This window comes from Haliaeetus albicilla, chromosome 2 (genome assembly GCF_947461875.1).
Source record: "Haliaeetus albicilla chromosome 2, bHalAlb1.1, whole genome shotgun sequence".
Taxonomy (NCBI): Eukaryota; Metazoa; Chordata; class Aves; order Accipitriformes; family Accipitridae; genus Haliaeetus; species Haliaeetus albicilla.
In genome coordinates this window covers 1089806-1105236 of record NC_091484.1, presented here as the reverse complement: position 1 = coordinate 1105236, position 15431 = coordinate 1089806, and the positions used below count along the sequence as shown (strand labels likewise).

Genomic DNA, 15431 nt, shown 5'->3' with positions numbered 1-15431 from the left:
CGCGGCCCCTACTTTTCAGTCAAAGCTGTTTCACATTCATTAAGTCCCCTTTCAGTTCTGCCTCAAACCTCCTCCCTCACGCCCTCCCTTTCTCCTCAGCTTTTCAAACACAAGCATACTGTGAGACAGGGAACAACAGACCATCTTCCAGGAGGAAAACCAGAGACCAGCTTTGGCCACAAATCCACTGCCTGTGGTGTGGAAAGGGAACAATTCCCACACTCAAGCAAAAAACTAAATACATCTGAAAGATAAAGGAGGAAACCTTTAAGGAAGCGGGTTGAAGACAGAAGAAAGAAATGAGGAATTCAAACAAGTTCTGCACCAAAAATGTATTTTTGCAGCTTTTTGTGGCTGCCGGAACCACGACTTCCATGTTGATCCCCTGAATAACAGTGTTTGATAGCACCCAGGTCAGCAGCGCCTACGCAGTCATGATTGAAGGAAGCCTTTAAGCTTCCCTGACAATGCATTTTTCTTGGAGATAAAAAATGAATGCTGCCAGCATGCAAATCTCTCTAAATTAGGCAAGGCCCAGCTTGCTGGAGCCGCGATGTTTTGTGATGGCAGTCATTAACTTTAGCAGAAGAAAAGAGGATGCGGGAAAATATTCTCAGCTACTTCTTGTCCCAGTTGGGAGTCACTGCTCGGCGAAGCGGTGGGGTTTGGCACACTGACATCTGAAATTACACTGCAAGCGCAGAAGGGTAACGGAAAAATGAGCTGCGGTCTGTTCCACTGCAATCAGTCAGTCGGTCAGAGGCAAATCACTTGGTCTTTCTGCAGCTCCCACAGCGCACCGGCAAAAGGCTGCAAGAGTGGGGTTTTCCCTCTTCTATTGGTGAGCTTATTGCTGCTATAAAAAGCCAGCCTCCCAGTTCAAGAATTAGAATAGTGATTTTCTACAGAACAAGCACAGGCAAGACCTAAAGCCAACTGCGAAAGGAAGCCAACTGCATTTGGGCATTTCACTGATTATTTACCCTCCCTCTTAGTTTTGAGTATAACCTGGACAGACTCACTCCAACATCCCCTTCAGGAAGGCTGACGGCTGACCGGCCTGTGCCAAAACTTGCCTTCAATTCTGACTCACCTTTGGGAAGATTAAGCAGGAACGGCTAATGTGCTTGATCCCTGGTTACCCTCTGCCACTGAAGAACAGTTGAACTGGACACATACCGCCGCCTCATCCTCTCCAGCTTATGTCTGTACAATGGGTTGTACATTTTCATTAATGTATCATGCTGGAATAGCTCAAGAGATTGTCTCCAAGTTATCTGGGCTTCCTCTTTACCCTCCCTCTAACACATACACCGTTGTATTGTTTCACACTGATCACTGCAGTTTGACTTATGGCTGCCCTACTGCAAGGTATGCAGCTGCAATCCCACTCACAGCAAACTACTTAAATAACAAACAAGAAATTAAAAAAAAAGCAAACTATCTTTAATATCTCCAAAATCCCATTTAGAAGCAGTTTCATAGAAACGTCACTTTTATCGTGCAATCAAGGCTGGAGGAGGGCAGCAGAAGGAGAGAGAACCAGATGTCGCATCCTTGTGGGCACACAGATTTTGGCCCCCGAGCCCTCAGAAATTCTCCAGCAGATCCAGGATCCGCTTCTGCTCACTCTCCCGAAACTCCTGGTTCTTCCCATCCCCGATGTTCTCCGCGTACTCTGTAGGGGAGAAAGCAGACAGACAACAGGCTTTGAGTGAGACACTAATGAACGATGGGCAACTTCTCTTGCAGATACCACAGCAGAATCTAAATCTGCGTCCACTGCAAACAACTGAATGAGAATTTATGCAAGGAGCATTGATGGTTTTTCTCCCCGTCCCCAGGGTTAAAGCTTTGCATAATAAACATCTACTGACCCCTCATTAAAAGCTTTTGTAGCAAACAGAGACCGTAGCAGCAACATCCTGCTCTCATCACTAAGCAGCTCAGCAAGCCCAGGCAGACACTAGCACCCAGAGGCAGTACCCATTCCCTGGTGTCTAACCATTCAGAAAGGTGACTGTCCAGGCGCTCCTTCCAACTCCTCTGTTATCCCAAAGGAGCAGCGCGCTGGCAGCTGTTTGAACCAGACAGTCACATCACTGGCCTCTTTCAGCCCAAGAAATGCAAACAGTCCTGGACAATGCTGGCTTTCCAGGTGCCTTTTAACGCTGAGTATCATCAGGGAAGGTCAGGCAGGGGGTGTTACACAACTGTTAAACATTGCTAACCCTGGGTTTCACCTGTCTGTTGTCCAAGCATCCCGAATGAGGATTTTTTGTCAAGTGGAGACCAATTCCCCAATCTACAAGTGCTTTTAACCCATATGGAAGAAAACACACCAGTTCAGATTCAACTACTAAAGAAACTCCCTGTCTTCAGGCAGAGGATACTAGACCCTGACCAAGGTCTTGCCCATCCATGTACACAGCCAAACACCATGGAACCAAAAATTTCCTCTGCAGCTCTCCTTCCTGACATTCATTTAAAGCTGGCAGCTCTCATTCCCGTACCAGCTCCCTCCTTCCAGCCACCAGAACCTGCATATTCAAAGATGGTTTAAAAAGAAAAAATGAAAAGCAGGTTTTGAGCTGCGAAAGCAGGGAGCTGAACAAATCTTAGTAGATCAGGAGCAGACTGCCTGGTTAGACAGTGTTTTCCAGCCTCCACCTTCTCGCATTCCTTCCCTTCTTCCTAAACAAATAGAACAGCTTGTATTCAGCATCTGAATGGTAAGTTGCTGTAGAAAGTTTGCTTTAATATTTATACGTTCAGCCCTGCTACATGCTTTTGAGCTCCATCAAAGCCTTTATTATAAGAGCACTGAAAAGAGTGAGGACAGGGAGAAGTTAGCTGATGTGGGAGTCTTCCCTCCTGCGTGCACTCTCTCTCCATGTACAAGAAGCAGAGTTCTTTGCCAGGGCCTCTGGGATAAATCCTTTTAATATTTATAAACTGCTACAGTACCCGTAACAAGAGCAGGCAGGTAACACTGAGGTTTGCTGCAAGTGAACCTGACCTCCTCGCCATCCTGGAGAAGGGGGACCAGCACAGGGCACTCTTCCCTCAGATGGAGGGGAAACTCTCCATCGCACTTAATGAAGACAGCAGCAAGCTAGTAGATTCGTTGTAGCTACCTACATATTGGCTAATTGCATAAGGGCAAGGCCCCAGCAGCCTGGTGTCAGCTCAGCTGTGGTTTGCACGCTGTAGCAAAAGGCTGCGCCACAGCAGCTGGGGATCAAAACCTGCCACCCGCTTCTGGCAGGAGATAAACCCCACTGCGGCAGAGACGGGGTTACCTTCCCAGAATAAAGCGACAGCTAAGGCCAGCGTTCAGCTCAGGTTCTCCTGTCCCCTTCAGGCAGTACCGGAGCTTTCCGTCAGCAGCTGTGCCTCCACGGGGAGCTCGTGAAGGAGCAGGCTCTGTCCCCAACGAGCTCTTTCTGTGCTTTGTCAGAGTAAGTGCCTCTGAAACAGATGCAGCAACTGCAATTGCCTGTGTTTATTGCAGCCCAAGGGCAACGCTTCCTTGCCTGCCGCTACCTCTTGACAGCTCAGGATACCCACGTGAGGGACGGACGTGGTCTCTGAGCCTGGCACAGCGCTGGGGCAGCCCGGGTCGGCCCTGGCTGCAGGCAGAGCTCTGCGCTCGAAGCATCCGCACCGCAGGCAGTGGGCTTGTGGCCCAGCTCCAGTTTTAGCTTTAAGGACTGCTCAAGTACTTGAACATACAACTCTAGCAGGGAAACTGCCAAGCGCCACTAATGACACAGCCCTTCTATTGTCCCAGTGAGATCACTCAGACAAAAGCAAGCCACAAATTCCTCTAATCTTGTCCAAAAGCTCAGCATTTTTTCTTCTAAATATTTAGGCTTCGTAAGACTAAAATCCCAGTGACTCCCAAGGCAGACTGTTTACTGGGTTACCAACAGTTGCTAATATTAATTTGAACCGACCAGATAAAACCCCCAAAACCAGGCTCAAAAAAAAAAAATAATCTCCCACTGAGGTTTTATGTATTTACTTTTTTATTTAAAATGCCATGACTTCAGTGAGACAGCAAAAAAAAAAAAAATCAGATGTAAGCTCCCCCTGCCAACAGTTAAACAGAGCTTACACACTGCTGTAGCTACACAAAGGGAAAGGACCTAAGATTGGTTTCTGCTTCATTAGACAAAATACAATGGTTACAGAACAGTAAAAATCAATAGGGAAATATTGAAGCTTGTAATGGATATTGGAAGCTATAAAGCCTGCACATACTGAGGGACCACAGGCCAAATTTAGCACAGTCCTCATAACATACCTACCTTTTCTTTTTGATTACCCATGCTAACAGGTTTGTTTTATAACATTCAATAGGCATTCCACCTTCCTGGCTCCGTGATGTGCCCACTACCTTCAATGAAACCAGGTGTTTAACCAGGTATCACAACTCAGTGCTTCTGGGAAGGGACCTCTGCACCTCAGTTCCTGCAGGGCTCCTCTGAGAGCAGCTCCCCAAAGGGAGCAGGTACCAAAGGCTGGTCTCTCCGGGTCTGTAAGGAACGGTGTGCTTTCCCGTTCCAAGGCCGAGGATCGCTCTTTAGGGAGGTCTGTGCCTCGCTCCATTCCCGATGAGAGAGACGGAGACCAAGAACTGCCCCAAGATATAGACACTACTTGCTGTCATGAAGACGAGTCTCCGTCCCAAAATCAACCCCCAGCCAAGCCACACATTGTTCAGTCACTTTTTTCCAAAGGATAAGGTAACTGTCCCATTGCAACTAATGCTTGATCTTCAAGAAAAGGGAACTGTGGCAGGACTGGTCAGCCTGCAGAAATGCATTTAATGAACCTTCAGTTATTCCCTGCCCAATCCTCCCCCTCAAAAGCCCTACCATAAGAAAACAGTCTTGCTTCCTCGCTTGCATCATAAGTAATTCTGAGCAACCCCAAGGGATCCATCAGCTGTCAGGTTGCCAGAGAAACATGGAGAATATGTAGGCCATAAAAATCAAACTAAAAACCAAGCATCTAATTAGTATGCAAAAATAGAAAATAAAAACTGAACAAGAGCAAAACACTGAACGAAAAGTAAAAATAAACCAGCCCTCATCTGTCCTGAGAGCAAGTTAGAAAGTGGCCTGGAAACACTTCAGCCAAGGCTTAAGGCTCCCGACCTCTCAGTCATTTGGGATAGAGTCCTACAGTTCAGACACCAATTAAATTTTGGAAATCCCCCGCTGGCCCCCCAGGAGGCATGCTTCTGGGGTCTGCAACCAAACTACTCCAACAGGCAAGCTGTGTTCAATGAACCAACTCCTCTTGAGAGGCAGGTGCTTGTCCGTGGTGTCACTTCTGTTAAAAGTTGGTGAATCTACACTGACAACATATTTGGACATAGGTGGGCAACTACCAAGAAACTTAAATTTCATCAGCACAGACTGCAGATAAGCTTGGTGGTGCTCCTATCTGCCAGGAATCTTCTGGGCCCCACTGCAGTAGTTCACAAGGGCCCACCAACAAATTTATTTCTAAGGTCATTGACAACTGTGATGGCAAAAGTCTCTAAAACTGGCAAGCATAAGAGTTGGGGAGAGCTGAAGACAGAGCCCCAAATACTGTATCCATCACCTGTATTATTAACAAGCCAGGCAGAGAACGCATTACCGCTGAGAGTACCGAGCCTGCTGTACAATCCGTAGCTTGCAAGACATGATAAAACCACTGAAAAAGTTTCACAATGCAAGTCACTGTCTGTGAAAGAAAGAATCACATGAAATTTTAATGCAGCTGCCCTCCAATTCAGCTTAGTATGTAAATCAACAAACCAAAGACATGAACGTGAGGTGTGTAAATACAGCAAGGTGTGCAGACAAATCCCATGGGCACCCATGGCCTAGGTCAAGCATGTGAATCCGAAAGCAGATGTGTGCCATGCTCCAAGTTGGAAACGGACAGTTTGGAGGCAGGAATTGTCAAGTATCATAATTAAAAGCAGAAAAGACATCCTATCCAGTCCTCCCTGTTCATCACCAGGCATAAACTTGCACTTGCTGGCAAAGGACAAGGGCCAAAGAGATTGCCTATAGCTGCAGGTAATCTCACACTGTCAGAAAATCACTCTTAATTTCGTCACACCAGCCATCCTTCTGATCCCCTTCTTTCCTGCATATGGGAAGGGAGAAAACCAACAGGACCTGCAAGAAAAACGCTGCCTTTACCTGCCAGTGTTGAGGGCGGGGAAGAAAAGGCCAGGAGAACACCATTTGTTATTCCCAAAGAAAGCAGAGACATCGAAACAACACAACCCACAGCCCAGTACTCCTGGAGATGCTGCCAACCTTCCTTTCTCTCCAGAAGAGAAGGAAAGACTCCTCACCCCTCACCAAAAACAACACAGCCCCTCGGGAGCAGACACATCCCACACAACCCTCTTTTAAATAAGGAGGCACCTCCTGTGGGCAGCAGATTACCAGCTGTTCTAGCTAAGCCTCACAGCTCGGAGGGGGCTGTGGAGAGAGTCTGAGCCCTGTCCTCTTCTTCCCCAGATCAATTGGCTGCTTCTGCTGAAGGACAGCAGGCTACAGATGAGGGCCACAGCTCAAATAAGCATTGCTCTAATTCAACATAAGCATTAAAAATAACAAGCAGTACTTTAAAACTGGGATTGCAAATCACAACAGCTACATTTTAAAGCTACAGAGGATACTTTAATGCTATAATCCATATTAATCTGACACTAAGAACAAGACAAATACACCACGGATACTAATATGGTGCAGATGGTAAAGTGCAGGGCCATGTTAATGAAAGATGAGACTCCACTATTCTTCCCTCTAGCATGCATACACACTTCCCTTAAATATTTACTCTAGCGTTAATGTCAGCAGTGAGTTCCAGCCAGTCTGTAGCTGATGGCAGCATGAAGTGGTGTGCTGTTCCACAACAGCAGACAACAGCAAGTGTCCTAACTCCAAGGTAAAACATGCCTCTTATCAGGGTGATTCTAGCCCTGCCCAAATCTCAGAACACTACTCAACTGCTGCCTGAAGATGCTCATGAAGTCAAGGAGAGTTACATGTGAACACTCATCCTACAAAGTGATGACCGAGCTGTCCCTGGTAGAGAGGAGGCACACGCATAGGAATATCTCAACTCACCCTTTAGGATGTGTCGAACAATTTTAATGGAGCTGCCTCTCATGTTCAGAATCTGATGGACTCTCTGACGAATCTGATAGGGGATAGGAAAGAGAAGAAAATAATCTTCAATACAACACAAAACCATGCACAGCCCCACTTTCTCCCACTTTGAGGGAAGAGCAGAAACCCTCATCACCACAAAACCCAACTAGCCTTGCTAGTCCACAGTCCCAGAACACCTACTCAGAACATTCAGGAAGGCATGTGGCACAGATACAAGTAACCACAGAACATATTCACAAACCCCAGTGTATTCACACCAGCAGAGATGCAGTATTTTGCACAGATCAAGAAAAGTCACCTGCTGTAGTCTGCCTTCGTGAGAGCTTCTGAGAGAATGTCCCCTTCCACTACTCTCTCAGTAGTGGCATACATAGGGCCTTTCCATTTCAAACTGTGACCTCACTTATGGCAGACTGTATGAATTCAGTGACAATGATCAGCTTCTGTACCCACTAATGCCCTCCTAACTTCTATAACTTGAAGCTGTATGGATACAAGTGCAATAAGCAGGAGGTTTCCTCCAAAAAAAGGGAATTAGAGAGAAGATTATTCAACGAGGAAGTATTTATAAGGATTTAGAGTCTTGTCTGTATCATGGATAGAAACACAGATGATCTGACAACCTTGTATATAGCTTTACCTGGGGAACATTGGCATTACAGATCTCTGCCATGATGTAACAAATGAGCTGTAGAACAAAGAGACCAGCATCCAGGCGACGGAGATAGAATTCATCTTCCATGTCATCGTCTATTATCTCTCCCCGACGCACCATGTCCTGTAAAGCAACACAAAGAAAAGGTATGATGATTGTCTCTCAAAGTACTTCCCATTAGCAGTGGCAAAATGTTGGTGATATCTGCAATTTCTTAAGAAACGCTTTGTTCCCCAAAACATTAACATACATATATTTCTCGCCAAAGAAGTACTTTTAATAATTCATTTAAATTCACAAAACATTTCATTCAGTTTTGAACAAGGTTTTGCCTTTGCTGGTTGTGAAGTGTGTCCATCTGCAAATTAAAATTTTAATTTAAACACACAAATTACATTTCTAAATTGAGTGATTAGAGACTGTGAATATGGAACAAACCAGTGTATCTATTATTTATAAGTTCTTTGTCAAAATGGAACAAAAAACCTGCTCTTTTACTGGCCATTTGAGGGTGCTGTTAAGCAGTGCAGAACATGACTCCAGCAGATTCAAAGACCTATCAGGCTTCCAACTTCATTATCGACTGATGAATGAGAAACCAGGTCCAAACATTCTGCACAAGTACAGCTTTACCATGCCCAGCCTTGCTCTTCCAGCTTCATTTGTTAGCGATACTGACAGGGCCAAACCCTAGCCAGGGTCTGTTAGCAGAAGACCACTGGCTTCCCCGGGAATGCCGACAGTTCGTTCTTCCTCTGCACATACGGTGTTTCACTAGCAAGACCTGCCCAAACAGAGGCCAAAGGCAGAACACAAGAGGCCATTCCATTCATCTTGTTCAGACAGAGCATCTTCAAAACACTGGCAAAAGGAGCCCGGCAATAAGCTCAGAGCAGTTTTCTCCCAAGAAAGGCCGGCCACATCCAACGGCTAAACCCGCCATCCATTTTCATGGAGACTGACAGGCCAAAATAACTGATGTCATGTGTGACCTTTTGCATTTTGGGGTTTGTTTTTTGGTTTTGCTCTTAAATAAAGGAAGCAGCTTGTCAGACCCTGCTAGCTCGCTGCAGCTTGTGTGATTTATTATGCAGCCGGCTGGCAGGTGGGCACACACCAGTGGAGCAATATTTTCTCATTAGAGCCATCACCAGTGAGAGCACTGTACCTGTAATGCTCAACAAGAAGTGCTTCCTCGGGGTGCACAGGCTCCAGGCAAACACACGCAATGTCACCAGCACCAAAGCTGATTTAGGCTACCAAATTTTCCTGTTTTGTCAAGCCAAGTCCTCGCATCTGATTATAGGTAGAATCTTTTAGGCTCAAGAAGGAAAATTAACCCTGTGCACTTCTCACTGGAGAGAGTACAGTGGATGGTCATCGTACAGAAATCTGATTAAGTGACTTAGAAGTACAGCTATTTACCACTGCATGCCAAAAGTGAGAGGAAAACATACATAATGAAATACTTTTTCTTTCCTCCTAGAAATCTAGTTTGCCAGTGAAAGAACAAGTGAAGTTTAAAAAACAATACCTAGTTACCAGTGCCATAAAGTCAACTGTTTTGGCTACACTCCAGGATGCTTTAGCATCAGATCCTGTATACTCCAGCATTTGCACAACTAATTTACTCCAGTTTCTCAAAATCATGGGCACAGACATGACTGGGCAAAACTTGGGGGCAAGTTGACAGCTCTTGACAGCAAAAAGAAAAATCCAATTTTTGTGCAAGGAGTGACTTTCCTCACCCTACATCCACGCCAAATTGCTTGAATCTGATCAAATCTGGTCTCTGAAGCTAAACAATGTTGACTCTGGCTAGCAAGAGATTGGAAGCCATTAACTGAAATATCAAAAAAAAACATTCCAGAAGGACGACAATTCCTGAACTACTGCTTACCCTCCTCACCGCACACATGCTTACTGGCTACTCTTCTCAACAGTGCTAAATTCCTGAACAGAAAAACATCAACAGGCCAGGATTTTGAATCTCCAGAGCAGGAAACAAAGACCGTGTCTGTTCTGTATTCTGATCCAAGCACGGTGATCACAGGAGCCGAATCCAGGCAACTGCTGTCTTGATTACACAGAGAAGGCAGCAGTTACAACAGCCCCTCTAGACAGAGAAGCAAGATTATTTTGTGCCAGTAAATTAAGCAGATATGAATTAGAAGACAAGTACAGTTTTAGGGTGCCTTTTCACAGTCTTTTTTATTTTAAACCACAACCACCCTTTAAATGCTAATCTGCCTCCCAGTACAGTACCAAATAGCCACCTTTCCACTTTGTCTCTCTTTCAAAGCTGTCAAGTTGCTAACCTCCAAATGAGCACTCAGATGCCATTTCTAATCTGCCAACAATATGTACTGAGATGCCCCTTGCTGATGGGAGAAGACAGCAATAAGATGGGCTTCTGTGAAGCTAAAATGAGCTTCTCTCACACTAATGAGGCAGGACTGACAGGCCTCGAGGTGTCAAGTAGAGGCTCAAACCCTAAAGACACAATGGATCTGCCAATGCTACACAAAAGATCACATCTGCTCCACATAGTCACTGGAGTAGGGCCCAAAAGATTCTCCGCAACCTCCTCCTTCCTTACCTACCATTCACCTTCCCCAGCACACACAGCAAGGCTGGGCAGCGCAGAAGGGACGGGCGCTGATCGAGAACAAAGAACACCATGAGGATCCTGGTTTTACTTCCTCACCAGGTGGGATAGCGAGGCCGCTCCAGATCATCAGAGACAGGAAGGCTCCCAGTGCCCATGCAGAAAGACACCTCTTGTCTCCTACACCAAGTATAGATTCTCTCCCCTTACTACTTTCTGTCTGTATTGCTGGGGAGGGGTAAGTGATGCAAGCCATGCTCAGGAGGTGCTTTCAGACCACAGGCTAATAGTAAAATCAAGGTCATCGCTAAGCCCTCGGTCAAAAAGGATATGCAAGAGACAGGAATCGACACTTGCAACAGGAGAGGAGCAAGCAGAAGCCTCGGGTGAAGTCACGCCATCATAACAAGGACTGCCTAGGACCATATGCTTTCAGCTCACAGCTATGACAACAATTTCCCCAGGAGCCTCTTTCACATGCAGAGGCTGCGGACCCCATAGTGTCTTCAGCAGACTGACCACCGTTTTCCTTGAAACACAGAACAGTTAGGACTGACCCCTCGTCAGGTCATGGACTCTACTGCAGCCAGGAGAGCAGGCAGGTATCCAGGTCACACCAAGGTGACCAAGAAGCCCTCAGAACCACACAAGAAACCACCAGAGCCCTCTGCCATGGGAAGGACTTTCTTCATTTCTGCCTTAGAAGTGGAAACACACTTGAATTTCTGTAAATTGAGCCACCAGTCTGCAAGAGCTGAAAAGCTCATTGCGATTGCTACAAAGCATACCATCACTTCCAGGTCAGGAGAAACAGAGCAGCAGCTCCTGCAAAAGCATGAGCTCAACTTCAGCAGCAAGAAATGGGAACCATGTTAGGGCAGTCATCTAAAAAGACCCACCAGTCTCAGCATCAAAGTTCAAAGCTCACTTCAGTTTGCTGGCCGTTTGCTGGAAAAGCTCGCAGTACAGACAGTGCAAATTCAGCCACGCTCCAGAACGCGCACACCCTCCTGTGAACACAGTTGTGTTCTTTTCACTTGCACTAGCACAGCCCCTGCCAGGACACTACATCCTGCCCTCACTACAACTCCAGGCAGTTCAGCCTTTCTAAACCGAACTGAAATGTTGGGCTAATACAAATTCCTATTTCAGTTATCCCAATCTGTGGGCATTGCTCTCATGCTAGGAGTTCCACCTCTCCCTTTCAAGGATGGAATGACTTAACTGTAGCACAATTAGCATGTAATTTGTAAGTCATTATAGCACAAAGTGTCTGGTGAGAATATTTTATCGAATAAACCTGCTGAGTATAATTTTCTGCGGAACTATAAAAATATTAAACCATCTCCTGTCTTTTCCTATCATCTTTAGAGATCACTAAGGCTATAGCTGCCGCCTGTAATTATACCTCATTTTAGAGGGAGTTAAAAGCCATAGGATTTTGCACCATTTCCTACAGAAAGAATTAAAGAATTTGAGACGGGGACAAGATATTTTCTAGGTTTCATTAACTAAAAACTCTGAGAAAAGTGCTAAGACAGGCATCAGGTGTTGGAGACAAATGCTCACATGGACTTTGCTCCTGGGTTTCACATGGCAATTAGGGTAATCACTAAGTTATCACCTCTGATCACTTCCAAATAGATTCCGCAGAAGCAGACACGTGGGTAACACTGAGAAGGGACTCAGCGGACCTCATCCTGTTTCACTGTCCAGATTAAGGGTGCAGTTTCATTACAACCATTCCTTCTCAGAAACAGCTGGCTTCAGAAATTCCTCCCCTCCCTTCTACCCTCAACTATTCCCACACCTTCACTGCCACAGGCTGAAGAGCTGGGCTACAAACCAGATCGCTAAAATAAGCCAAGATAAAAGAAAGAAAAAGGAAGAGAACTGCAAGAGTAGGAGCTTCTTATGCCAGCTGCACTACTAAAGATAAAACATCAGGTATGATACACTCAGCCATTCCTTGTGTGAATAGGTTTTCACTTCTTGTAATGCAAGACTTACACTAGGATACTCTGTCCATCTGACTTGGATCTCGTTCTCATCAGTATAGGCTGAACCTGTAAAATCTCATCAGGTATCATTTTTTCTTTGGGGCAGGGAGAAAAGTGAGGATCTGTATACCAGATTTTTGGCATACTATGTCCTCTACTGCAAGAGAAGGTCAAAAGTCCCCAGGTGACATAGCACAGTTTCTAAAGGACCAAGTGTTCATACCATCCACTTCAATGATTCATGTGCCACAACTAGAAACATTAAAGTGCTCCATAAATCCTGTCACAGCTAGACAATGCTGTGATTCGACAGACAGAATGATGGCTTTTGCCTACTTCTGCGTGGGGAAAACTCTTGAGCCACTTCAGATCTCAGCAGACTATGTCCCACTGACCATTTGAGGACACTACCAAACAAAGCAAATGATAAATCCAAGGGTGTTCCAAGCTAGGCATGAACCTCAGCATCGTTATTTCATACACGTTGTGCCCAATATATTGCACATGTAAGACGTTTCTGCCAAATCCTATTATTAGCTTTAATAGGAGTGAAGAATAGGGATCCACTTATTCTAGCCATTCTAGACTACAGAGCCCTGCTGTGGGGCAAAAGCATAGTGGCCTTCTGGATCCAGGAGGAAAACCTGAGGTTCTTTGATTTCTCTTCTCTTGTGCATCTATAAACACGAGCAGGTTAATATTATTAATGAAAGAGCTTCTACACAAACTTCTTCACACTCAAATTCCCTTTACCCCTGCTTTGTGCTGGCTGTTTCCTATAGGTGTTAATATTTGCAGACTGCTTCAGGATCTTTTTGGATAAAGGGCACATAAACTAGATCTGCATGTTGCATTTAAGGGCTCTGTATAGCAGCTGCCCATACGCCACAAGACTTCAGCCAGAAAAATGCATTCTGTTTTTTGAGTTCTAAAACCCACACACCAACACTGAAATGTAAAGAATAAATAATTTCTTGCTCTGTTCCAAGGAGGATGAATGGAGCATGGAAGGATAGCAGGAAAGGGTAAAGGCTGTTTTTCTTCAGGCCACTGTTCATTTGTGAAGCTGCAGCTGTCCATATGGAGCCTGAATGCTGGCAGCAAAAGCAACTCCATTCATCACTCACCCCCATGCCTTTTTGAGCAGCAGCAGCGCTGCTGAGCTCTGATGCCCTCGGAATGTTTGCCAGTGCCCAGAGAAGTGGCCTTGGCCGTGGGCAGACAGCTGTTTGTCGGAGCCTGGCAGGGGGCTGCAGCCTGTGGCACGCTGAGCTCACCCGCGTGCAGGGACAGCGGCTGCAGTGATTACTCTCCGTCAGCGCTAATCAATCTCACACCCTCTTCAGTGCCGATACAGATAATCTTGTGGGAAGCTGGCCAAGCTCGCTAACAGCTCTGCAAGCTGCTTCCTGACTCCAACAGCTCGCTCTCTTTCAAAAAGTCTGTTCCAGCTTCAGTTCCAAGAAAGTGCTGTGTGGTACCAAGGCTCATGTCATTCAAACGATTCACTGCTGGTGTGCAGAGAGCACACCAGCCTTTGGCTGCAGCCTCATCTAACTAATCAAAATAGACGCTTTCTCGCAGCTGATCAGAACTCTAAAGACCAGGGTAGGAGGCCTCGCACATTATCATGTAATTGTCTCTCTGCATTTCACTTACTCTCCATCTGCCAAACCAAGCAAGATTGCAGCCAAGTAAAAGTGAAGGCAAATTGAAGCACAGCCCTCCTAGTAAAATTCGCCCTAAGAAAAGGCCAAAAGCACTTGCTGTAAAGAAGTTCTCAGCCCATTTTATCTGAGGTTAACTGAAAGCTGGAGAGCAGGGCAACAAGAATTAAGAGGTAACAGCACATGTATGAGGGCATGGCTCAGAAGAGTGACCTGGCTGAGCCAGAAGCTCTGTGCAGACGACATGCCTGTGCAGAGGTATTATAGACGTGAGCTGGCAAAACTTAAGCAATACATACATGTTTCTCTCCATCAATCTTCTTATCGGCTGCCTGCATTGCATCCAGGTACTTAAAATACAATTCCATCAGCCTATCAACCTGCAAGGGCAGAAGAGAGAGACCTAAGCAAGAAAAAAGAACAATGCAATCATCTTTAATCCTTCATGCTATGTTGTTTTCCTCCCAGCTGCAGTCTTCACAAAGTAACAGGCAATTCTGTCACTCACAGGAAGGACTACATTACAGAAGGATGGTACAAGTGTTGGTCGGATAAGCACGCGGAGTCTGCAGGCATTTGAATGTAATCCCGCATCACAATATGGTCTTGTCGGCTCCAGCTAAAAGGTAGCAAATAGACACGTGTCCCTAGGCCACTCGTTCTCCTGTGCTGTGGTTCTCCAGTTCTCCTGGCTTCCTCAACAGACCTTTCCATCTATGCTGTATGCAGCTAAGCTTATTTTAAATGTATCAGACATATTAGGGCTCTCCCGCTCTCCTCTGAACTGTATTAGGCAATTGAAAACCTATCCAGTAATGGGAAATTTTCTGCAATTGGTAGAACAGGTTATGAAAAATACCTTTAAAACACACTAATGAGGAATACTAAGGAATCAGTATTTCCCCAGTGGCAGAATTTACAAATCCCTTGGGATTACTGGTTTGCAAAAGCTGCTGTTTCTGTTTTGCAGCTGTTTGATCTATCCACCACCATGTAAATATTTTGCAAAGACCTTCCCAGAGTAAACACCAATAAAGTGACACATTCTAGGACAGGAATGGGGAATGTTAGATGTGTACTATAGCAATTCCTAAACTCTCTGCAAGAGAGCTTCACTAGAAAAACTGGCACCTTTCCACACTGCCCTGGTCTCACAGAGCTAGCACAATGTAATACCACATAATGTGTTACATGATCACGCTTCAGCAGAGAGACACAACCCAGGACTGAGAATCACTACTGCCATGTGCAAAAGCACCAGAAAACAAGAGCACATGTGATGTGGGAGGCCAAGCACCAAAGGCATTT

The 15431-nt window shown here is 45.6% G+C and overlaps 1 protein-coding gene across 1 annotated transcript in view; it reads right to left on the bottom strand.

Annotated features, from left to right (window-relative positions):
* Nucleotides 1–1424: 1424 nt before the first annotated feature.
* Nucleotides 1425–15431, bottom strand: part of CTNNBL1 (catenin beta like 1) — a 56395-nt gene continuing 42388 nt past the window's right edge. The window contains exons 13-16 of the mRNA XM_069801149.1: nt 14423–14503; nt 7834–7971; nt 7149–7221; nt 1425–1678 (exon numbers count right to left, since the gene is read on the bottom strand). Of these exons, the coding sequence (XP_069657250.1) occupies nt 1590–1678; nt 7149–7221; nt 7834–7971; nt 14423–14503 (381 nt within the window). The 3' untranslated portion in view covers nt 1425–1589. The remainder of the gene's footprint in view (nt 1679–7148; nt 7222–7833; nt 7972–14422; nt 14504–15431) is intronic.